We start from the raw sequence: 11,065 nt of genomic DNA, 5'->3' as shown, positions 1-11,065 counted from the left end.
GTAAACAATAACTTACCGATTTTCTTGGCGGGAATTTAAAATCTTTTTAACGAAAAAAAAAAATTAGAACCATTTGTCGTCACATCTTCAAATTGGCAGGGATTATCGCAGAATTTGTTGAAGTTATTACGTATCGCACTTATTACGTTTCTGAGCTCTTCGAGCTCAAAAATATAATTTTTGTCTTATTTTGGGCTCTCCGAGCTCAAAAGTCTGGTAGAAAATGAATAAAACACTATTTTTTGAATTTTTAAATCGCAATAACTTTTGAATGAATTAACCGATTTTCACGCGGTTGGTGGCATTCAATGCAGTTTTCTCAATTCTAAGATAAACTTTTGAAAAATAATCAATTAGACCGGAAATTCTGGTGTAATTCGCACTGTTTTTCGATTTTAATGCTGTAAATGCCTTGGTTTTGGGCACCAAATGCGTAACTGTACGAGACCGGACAGAAGCAAGTGTTGCTATAAATGTGACGGAGAGAACCACAAGTCCGTAAACTGCACGGAGAAGCCAAAATACTTCCTCTGTACACCGGACATAGACGCTCAAAATGGCTTATGTCATATTTCTGGCTCCGGAGCTTGTAAGGCATTCAGCACTGCACTTTCCGAGGCTACGAGAGGACAGAAATAACACGCATACTACAAGGAAACCTGAAACGGTGTGCGTTGGCACGGAACTTACTTCGCCAACGAGTCTTTGAGGAGAAGATCGACGTTTGCTTCATCTACGAGCAACATCTAAACCTCCAAGATAAAGCATGGTTTGCCGACGAAACTGGCACGGCAGCGATTTGGATTGCGAACACAAAGAACGTTACCGTCAATAACAGCGGAAGTGGAGCAGGTTTTGTCTGGATTCAAACCCCACAACTCGCCTCATGAGCGTCTATCTCTCAACTAATGAAGGGATTTGTTCGTTCCGACAGAAACTGGCAAATATAGAAGATGCAATTACTCAGTTCGGCGGCGAAGTCATCGTAGCTGGAGATTTCGAGGCCAAATCAGCTGAATGATATGCTGCTTTCTTTGACACCAGAGGTAATGAAGTCGCTGACGTAACAGCTAGACTCGACCTCATAGTGCTGAATACCGGGAGTACCACGACCGTTAGAAGACCGGGGTACCAAAAATTGATCCTCGACATCTTTTTGGTGACTCTAAGGATTGCCATTATGATCGAAGACTGGACTGTATCGGAAGAATACAGTGGCAGTGATCACTAGTTTGTGACATTTAACGTTGGACTGGCATCTGCTCCGGATTCACAACGCGACCTTTCGAAGCGGAAGTAGAACTTCAGAAAGCTTGACCTAGAGACACTGCGAACGTCCCTAACACGAAGCTGGTCTACTCTGCAGAACAACCCGATTCCGAATACCCGCAGCGAGACTGAAAAAACAGTATTAAATACGATGAAAGAAATTGCTCCCTATCAAAAAAATTGAAATGAGTTAATATGGGAATCCACATAGGAAAGTGTGGATTTGTATAGGAACCCATAGGAATCCACATAGAAACCTATCGAAACATGGATTCCTATATGGGATATCTACATAGGAAATATGAATTTCTAGAGGAATTGATATAGAAACTTGTGGGTTCATGGATTCCAGTATTGGAAATCCACATCGAAAGTATGGATTCCTATAGTGAATTTATATAATCGAAATAAACATAAACCTTGTAAGAACGTGACTTAGGCCAGTGAGTAGCGTAGAAGACTGTCAACCATGAGGTACCGGGTTTATATCCATCAGAAGCGAGCAGTTTTTTCATTAGATAAGATTACAAAATCCGTTTTTCAGAATTAATTTCAATTAATATTTAATTAATAGCAATTATTTCATAATTATTTAAAATTTTTTAAATAATTTTTTTTTTGCCTGATTAATATGGGAATTTATGTAGGATTCAACCCTGGATTCCTATATAGGAAACGATATGGGAATCTATCCGAAAACGCCATGTGGGAATCCCGGCTGGTTTCCCATATGGATTTTTTTGATTGGGCTGCCTCATGTGACGCCTGTATGCCGCAGCTGAAAAATCGGGGTTTTCACAGACCGGCGTACTGGATGTCACCAGACATAGCAGAACTTCGAAAAAAATGCCGCGAACTACGGCGGCTAGCAACGAGAGCTGCGAAACGTTCCCCCAATCAAGATATTCATTCGAGCGAGTACAAGCAGGCCAAAAAGAACCTAAACCGGGCTATCAAAGCAAGCAAAGCGAAATTGTGACAAGAGATCTGTAACGACCTTGATAAAAATATCTGGGGTAAAACCTACCAAATTGTCGTCAAACGACTTGGAAAGGCTTCACCAAAAGCGCCGAAACCACCTGCTTTAATGAGCAGCATCGTAGCGGAGCTGTTTCCCAAATACCTACCAAAGGAAAGAAGACATTATATGAAAAATAGCGTAATACCTTTCACAACCAGGGAACTATAGGATGTGGCGAAGACTCTCAAGACAGGAAAGGCACCTGGCCCTGATGGTATCCCGGTATCAGAGATCAAGATTGTAGCTTTGGAATACCCAGATCTCCTAATGAACGCTTATAACGCACGCCTAGTAACTGGCTCGTTTCCAACGGCTTAGAAGCGGCAGAGATTGGTTCTGTTAGACAAAGGTAAAGGTAGCCCTGTAACACCTTCGTCGTTCAGACCACTCTGCATGCTTGATATTGCTGGAAAATTGTTCAAAAAGCTTATACAGGAAAGACTACGCAACGACATCGATCGTGCTGGAGGCCTTGCCACAAACCAACATGGCTTCCGGAAAGAACGATTGACAGTCGGCGCGATCCAGAAAGTCATAGGGACAGCGAGAGAACCATGGTCTGGTTGCCTTAAAGCCCACAAAGTGTGTCTTGTCCTCACACTAGACATCAAAAACGCCTTCAACAGCGCGAATTGGGGTGACATCATAGATGCCTTGAAACACAAATTTGATGCGAAACCAGAAAATCTGGCAATAGCTGATGACTATCTCGACAAAAAAACGCTGATGGCGAAACGACGGAAGGCTTACAAGAACATGACATAACGGCTGGCATACCGCAAGGTTCAATCATGGGGTCCGACCTATGGAACGCGGATTATGACGAACTCCTGGAAATCCCGTTGCCAAAACAAGTGGAACTCACGGGCTTCGCGGACGACGTCGCAGTTACGACAGTGGTAGACAGTGCTGAAGAGGCAGAACTACTTGTTCGGGAAACCATTGAAGCCATCGAAAATTGGCTGAGGAACATCATCTGAAACTTGTCAAGCAGAAAACCGAGATCGTTGTCTTAACTCGACAAAACTGGTTCCCAAAAGCTTTCGTTGTCGGCATGGGCGGGACGTGACAACATTGGCATCTACAAGGGGACTGCGTTATATAGGAGTAGTAATCGACGAGAAGCTGTCTTTTCGAGACCACCTCAAAAACACTTGCGCGAAAGCTAACAAGACGATATCAAACCTGTCGAGAACCATGGCCAACACAGCGCTTAGAGTCATCTGTGCTTACCGCACGGTTTTAGAAGCTGCTGTATTGGTCATAGCAGGAGCCGCGCCAATCGACTTACTAGCATTCGTGAGGGCGAAAATCTATGACACCAAAATAAATGGTGACAACTCGAAGGAGTCAAGAGCGAAGATGAAGACGGAAACACTATATGAATAGTAGGACCGATGGACAATCGGGAAAACAGGCAGATGAACGGAACGCCTGAATCCAAACATAAACGTCTGGCTTTCTCGGAAGCATGGAGAAACGGACTTCTTTCTGACCCAGCTATTGAAGGGACATGGACAGTTAAACGCCTATCTTTTCAAGATGGGTTTGCACAGCACGCCAACGTGTAAATATTGCCCAGACAAAATTGACGACGCCGAACACACATTCTTCAAGTGTGATCGGTGGAAGGATTACAGAAGCAGCACCGAAGAAATTCTAGGCACCATGCTCTCTTCCTCGAGCCTGGTGACCTATACGCTCAAACAAGAAGAAAACTGGTCAGCTGAAAAACTGGTCAACACACACATACATACATACAGACATAGACACCACCGCGGGGATAGTCAGGGAAGCTTCCTGAGACCTTCAAACGTCGAGATCCAATGGAAACTCGATTTTTGCAAAACGGGGTAAAATCAATAACTTCCCGATTTTTGAAGACTTTGAGAAAATGACGGTTTTTTTCGAAGAAACAAAAATATTTCATATAAGGTAAAAGCTCCAATAGATGATCACGTACCAGTATATGATCACTCCATGTGTTTGTATATCTATATTCACAAATATAGGTATACAAATACATGGAGTGATCATATACTGGTACATGATCATCTATTGAGGCTTTTACCTTATCTGGGTTTCTAAAAATTTTTTCATATTTTTTTTAAAAATTACATTTGAAAACAAAAATTCAAAAAAAAAAAGGTCCCAAGCGGTCTAACATTTTTTTGAAAATGTTCTACCATTTAAAAAAAAAAAGAGCGGTTTTTTTCAAAAATTTGTAACTTTTTGTGAGTCGGGGAAAAAAAAATTTTTAAAATTCTGAAAAATGTCTTTCAGGGGGTAGAAAAAGATAAAAAATTTTTAGTGAAATTGAAGGGGGTCAGGTAAAAAATTTTTCGATTTGGCATGAAATGACCCATGTATTTCAGTCGACAATAAGTATGGAGTGTGATAAAAAAATTTATATTGTAACGCATGCCTTCAACATTTGAGTTTTGAGGTAGGATGCTTGCAAATCTACTTCGAGCTCAAAATCTAGACAATGTAATAGTAGAACACTGTTGAACATTACTAATTGCGATATCACTTGAATGTATGAACCGATTTTTATACGATTTGCGGTAATCTACGTGGTCTTTTCAGTAGGAAGACTTTTGCTCATCTGCAAAACAATCTGACAAAAAACTAAAAGTCAGGCAGAAAAATACTTCTTTCGAAACTGTTTGGTAACTATATTCCTTTAACGAGCTGACAATGGATTTTGATATGATTAGATTCTAGCGTATGTTGAGGATGAACTGACTATGGAAATTATTAAAAATTCTTCACCCTTTGGATTTATTTTTATCAACTTTAAATTTTCTTGATTATCTTCTATTCTAATCTGCTTTTGAGAACAAAATCAGTAGTCAAATCGATGTTCCAACCTCGCTCAATTTCTTTAGAATATAATGGATCTGCCTCTATGTATTAGGGTGATAAAAAAAAAAATTAGGAAAATAGTTGACCCTCAATACCATCCCTGCAACTTCACGCTAATTCCATACTCAAGCGCCCAAAATTAAAATATAAAATAAGTATTTTTTGATCATAAATAATCTTGATGTTCAAAGTTGACATCAAGACAGGCATATTTATACATGAGATTTAAACATGATCTTGCATGCTAATTCTTTCTGATTTTAACTATGAATCGTAATTGTTGTTTAGATGTGTGATTGATCTAATTTGTAGAATTATTTTTAATTGATATTTTTATAAATCAAACTTCTCGACTTTCCTATAGGATTGGCCAATAACACAATTTCAAGGACCACCAGGGCCAAAAGGTGAACCAGCGACTTGTACTTGTAATGTGACCGATTTAATGTCAACTTTTATAATGCCAAAAACGATCATCGGTGAAAAAGGTGAACCTGGGATTCCTGGAACAAAAGGAAAACAAGGACAAATGGGCTTGACGGTATTATTTTTCGTTAAACTACTTAAAAAATTTATGAAAACTACTTAAAAAAATTTAGAAAAGATAAAAGAGATTTTGCCAAATTTAGAAATAATCGCAATCAACCCCTCTTAACTGAGACAAAAAAAAAGGTATCTTGACTAGAAAAAAATTTCTAAGACGAAGGAAAAAATCATTTAAAACGTTTTTATCACAACTTCAAATTTTTCGTTATTAAACCAATTACATTTTTATAATTCGCTTATGTAACGGGTAGGTTAACTTTTTTTTCTACATTGAAAAAATTGGCACTTCTACTTGCTTTACACAAAGAATAATAAATTAGCAATGAAGCAGTGAACCCTACAGGCTATCCCTGGTAACGGGTATTTTTATCTATCCGTTCAATAGCAGCCTTATTTATCAAATAGATGTTAATTATCAATACGATAAGATTATTAGATGTTAAATTTTAAGGGTGCTACCAGGTTGTTATAACGTTGTCCTGGAAACCGGAAAGAACATGAGGATAATCTACAGGGTAGAGAGAAATAGGAAATTATCTGGAAATAACAAAATTAATAATTCGTGGTTACCAATTATTTATTGTACAATAATCACTCTCACACGCATACTATGAATTCCATTGCCAATTTTATCTAAAATAATTCCTTACTTAATAGCCTACAGAAATGAGTCAGTTTTACCTAGTTTGGCTGTGCCAACTGGAAATTGATCGAAAAATATAAATTCTTGAAATTTCGATACCAAGTAGGTTAATATGAAATTCTAACAAGTATCTAATGGTGGTCTCAATTTGTTTAAAATAACAGGTAAACAAAAAAAAACGTAAATTCAAAATTAAATATCTCTGAAACTATTAATCTGGCAGGTTAAGTTTTCACATAAAATTTTTATTGTAAACTTCTGATATAAAGGGGAAATCGTGCCATTTACCAGAAGCTACTCGTCAACTCTCTAACTCTATTACCAAAAATCGGAAAACTTCTGATATAGAAGGGAAACCGTACCATTTATCAGAAGTTTCTTGTCAATTATCTCATTCTCTATCACTCATAACCCAAACTGACTTTTTGAAATAGAACTTATAAAATAATTCAACAGAACTAATAGAAATTAACAAATAATTATTTCTATCACAATAAATTTTAGCGACACTAGTAAACGTGACCTTGGGTTTCAGACATGCAGTTAAAACGTACTGCGTAGTGACAAAATTCACAACCACTTCTTATAAAATTCCAAACCTTGATTAATTAATTAAATTTTACTTAACCGAGAATTATCAACAATTATTTAAATTAAGGAGGTATGGTGAAAAATCACTTTTCTTACAATATTTCTCAATTTTTGAATACGCGTACTTCTAAGTGTCCTCTATACGAATAAATTTTTTTAAATAGTCCTTGCGGTGTTAATTTTCGAAATATTAGCAATTAAAAATCGTACATTTAACATGTATTCCCTATCCTGACCGTAGCTAAAGCGAAAATTTATTGAATAACAACCATACTTTTCTTAAGATTTTTTTTAAAAACTGAGAATATTTAATTGAAGTTATAACAAGTATTTTTTTTTTTGAAAAAAAACATAAACAAGCGGTATTAATTTTTAACTTCCCGCTAAGAAAATTGAAAATTTTCAAAAATCGGGAAGTTATTGTTTTACCCCGTTTTTCAAAAATCGAGTTTTCATCAGATCTCGACGTTTTGAGGTCCTAAGAAGCTTTCCTGACTGTTTCCGTGGTGATGTCACCGTGTCTGTATGTATCTATGTATGTGTGTGTGTGTGTGTGTGTGTGTGTGTGTGTGTGTGTGTGTGTGTGTGTGTGTGTGTGTGTGTGTGTGTGTGTGTGTGTGTGTATGTATGTAAATCTCTCATAACTTTTGAACGGATCATTCGATTCGATCGAAATATGCGGCGTTTTAAAGAATTTTTTTGCCTCTAGAGTTTTCATACTAATTTTCAGAATTTGAGTAGATTAATTTTGAGAAATCTCAAAAATAAAATTTCCAAAAATTCGTTTTTTTGAAATATCTTTCAAACGGCTGAATCGATCAATTCCAAAAACTAATCAACTCTTAACCTCAAAAAACCACGTCGATTGCCACCAGCCCGGTCAAAATCGGTTAATTTGTTCGTGAGATATCGTTGTCGAAAAAAATTGAAAAAAATGTTTTCTTCAGAATTTCTATGAAATTTTTAGTCTGACTAGTTTACGCTTGGAAATTTTCCAAAGAACTCAAAAAACTGCGTTGAATGCCGTAAATTGCGAGGAAATCGGTTAATTTATTCAAAAGTTATTGCGGTTTGAGAATTCAAAAAATAGTGTTCTATAAAACTGCTATTAGCCTTTTGAGCTCGGAGAGCTCAAAAGCACAGAACAGTGATTTATTTGAGCTTGGAGAGCTCAAAATTACACATAAATTATATTTTTGAGCTCGAAGAGCTTAAAAAATAAGTGAATTGTTGAGCACTTAGATATGGAGGTAGCGGGAAGTTGCAGGGATGGCCTTTAGGGTCAACCGTTTTCCTAATTTTTTTATAAACAATGTTCAAAGTTTGTTACTTTTAATGATTTTCAAGCGTTCTCTTATAACCTAATAAGTGCGAGATAGTGACTTGGCAACGGAGCACTGCGCGGGAAGTTCAAAATACAGTAAAAGCCCAACAGATTCAAATAACTATAAAAATTTAATGGATATAGGTTAAGCACAAATTTTCTGTATAGGAAAAATAAATATGTAAAATAATAAATAGTATAAATCAAGAATATAGCTACAATATTAATATAATGAATATTTATTTATTTAAAAGTACATTTTTCAATAAATATTTTATAAAGGCACTTATTTAAAATAAGTTATTTTTAACTTTAGAAGAACATTAATACTACTAATTATTTTATTCTTTTTTAGAAACTCTTTCTTTCTTAAAATTATTTTTTTTTGGTTTCTTAACTGAGTTTTTTGGTAATTTTTTTGAAAAGTCTAAGACGTTCTTTATAATATCTTTTTTTTTTTGTTATTCTTTCTTTGTTTCTTTTAAGTCTGTTACTTTCAAGTCTATTAATACTTTTAAATTATGTTTTCTATCATTTGCATCAGATAGTTCTTGCAAATAAACGTCACATTTTTTATAACAAGTGAATAAATTATTTTTTAAATTTAATATTTCCACTAAATTTTGTAAAGTTAGATCGTCATAAGCTGCATCATGAAATGATTGTTGTTCATCATCTGAATTTTTTAAAAAATCTTGACTGCGACTCTCTAATTTAAATTTACCAGGACCTTTTCTATCACTCAAGACCGATCGAAATATTGCTAAAGTAAAATCTGCCATTCTTTAGCCGCAAAGTCATTATTTATTATTTGCTGTCTCCAACTATACGTAACCTCAAAATTATTTCAAAACATTAAATTTTTCTACAACACATGTCTCAAGGGGCAAATGATTCTGAGCGAGAATGCAACGTAGCCAAGTCAAAAAAAAGACGCAGTGGGATTATTTTTCTACTTCTGCGCATGTGAGAGGAGGCGCAAAAGTGTACTGCATCTCAACTACTTCATATTGTAGGTATAATGCTTTACATTGGGGCATATGGGGGGGGGGAATTTCTCTGAAAGTTGAGAACCGTTGTAGGGTAATACTTCCTTAATTAACTAAAATAACATTGTCTAAAATGACGCGTAAAAATTCATCATAAAACCCACCTCAAGGTCAACTAATATTTCTGGGTATCGGACCACAGATTTTTCTAACACTTAAAAATTCAACCACTAATTATTTTAATTTATCCACTTATTTTAAACAAATAAACCTTGTCCAGAAGAGGAAGTAAGACTGGGTAATGACCACAGTCTAATTTTCACCTACGAGACATAACCTGGTACCTTGTAAATCGACGAATTCTTCCCACCAACTTCCAGCTATGGCTTGCTCTCCTACCATCCTCGTTGTCCCTGGTTACTCTCGGGGATGTATTAACTCTATCCAACCGCAACAATATTCCTAAACTTACAATTGGATAAGTATCTTATATTTATTAATTTAATAAATAATTAACAATTATTTTACATTGCTTCGTTTCAAATGAAGTGGACGCGTGACTGGATAATTACCTGTTGTTTCCAACTGTGTCCGGAGTGTTCGGTGGCATAACTTCTTCTGAATTCCGCCGGTCGCCACTCGCTTGCACTCGGCTCCGACCCATCGTCCCTTTCTCCCCACTACCTAAAATGCCCGAAGATCAAGACGCGCCAGTGCTGCGTCGAACAATTATCGATATCCGGTGATATCGATTCAGGGTATATTTTACCCTGTTACACCCTGTATCTTTTCGCTAATATTAAATGCAAAGCACTCCAAACCACCTTTTATGACGTTTTTGAACTATTCTATTAGCTTGAACAAATAGTTTTACAGCTATTTTGAGATCTCGAAAGCTTCGCAATAGAACTAATATACGCTTTCGAGCTCACAAGTCTAGTTTTTATTCAGTAAAAACTTCCTCACTGTTCCAATAGAGACACTAAAGAAGGCAATAGCATCCACGCAAACGTCACTCTGGATGAATCCACAACATGAGGCACTGATTACTTTTAAGAACAGTGAAGTAGCACCGCAGAAGATAAATAACAACAAGAAAAGGTCCCTTTCTATGCCTAGTTCTTCATCAGCCTCTGACACGCGAGCACTTGAAAAAACAGCCAAGGATGCAACTTAGACTGAGATGTCATGGAAGAAAAATTAGAATGACGGTTGACCCTAAAGGCCATCCGTGCAACTTCCCGCTCATTTTGTACTTAAGCGCTTAGAATAACACATTGCATTTTTGAGCTCTTCAAGCTCAAAATATTATTTTTGTGTCATTTTGAGCTCGTCGAGCTCAAAACTTTAATAGCAGTTTAATAAAACACAACTTTTTGAATTTTCAAACCGCAATAACTTTTGAATGAATGAACCGATTTTCACAAGGTTGGCAGCATTCAATGCAGTTTTTAAAGCCTCATGAGGAATTTTTAAGTATGAAATAATCGAACTGGGAATTTCAGAGTGATTCCGAAAAAACACTTTTTTCGGTTTTCTTTCGACAACGATAACTCACGAACGAATGAACCGATTTCGACCGGGCTGGCAGCAATCGACGTAGTTTTTTGATGTTAAGAGCTTATTAGCTATTGGAATCGATCGGTAAAGCCGTTTAAAAGTTATTAAAAAAAACCACATTTCAAAAAAATTTTTTTTTGTAGTTTTTTGGAGATTTCTCAAAATCTACCGGTTCGAATCGGTCCAAAGTATATTTAAAATCTAAGTTTGGTCAAGCCTTTTCGAATGGCGCCAGCCACGAAGAAATCGGTCAA

At 36.4% G+C, this 11,065-nt stretch overlaps 1 protein-coding gene across 1 annotated transcript in view; it reads left to right on the top strand.

Moving 5' to 3' along the window:
* Positions 1–11,065, top strand: part of LOC123269695 (collagen alpha-1(XVIII) chain-like) — a gene marked incomplete in the record, with an annotated part of 201,774 nt that overhangs the window by 127,005 nt on the left and 63,704 nt on the right. Inside the window, 1 exon segment of the mRNA XM_044735531.1 lies at positions 5,523–5,699. Coding sequence (XP_044591466.1) covers positions 5,523–5,699 — 177 coding nt within the window.

Source organism: Cotesia glomerata, linkage group LG7 (genome assembly GCF_020080835.1).
Source record: "Cotesia glomerata isolate CgM1 linkage group LG7, MPM_Cglom_v2.3, whole genome shotgun sequence".
Lineage (NCBI taxonomy): Eukaryota > Metazoa > Arthropoda > Insecta > Hymenoptera > Braconidae > Cotesia > Cotesia glomerata.
This window is presented reverse-complemented; position numbering and strand designations above follow the sequence as displayed.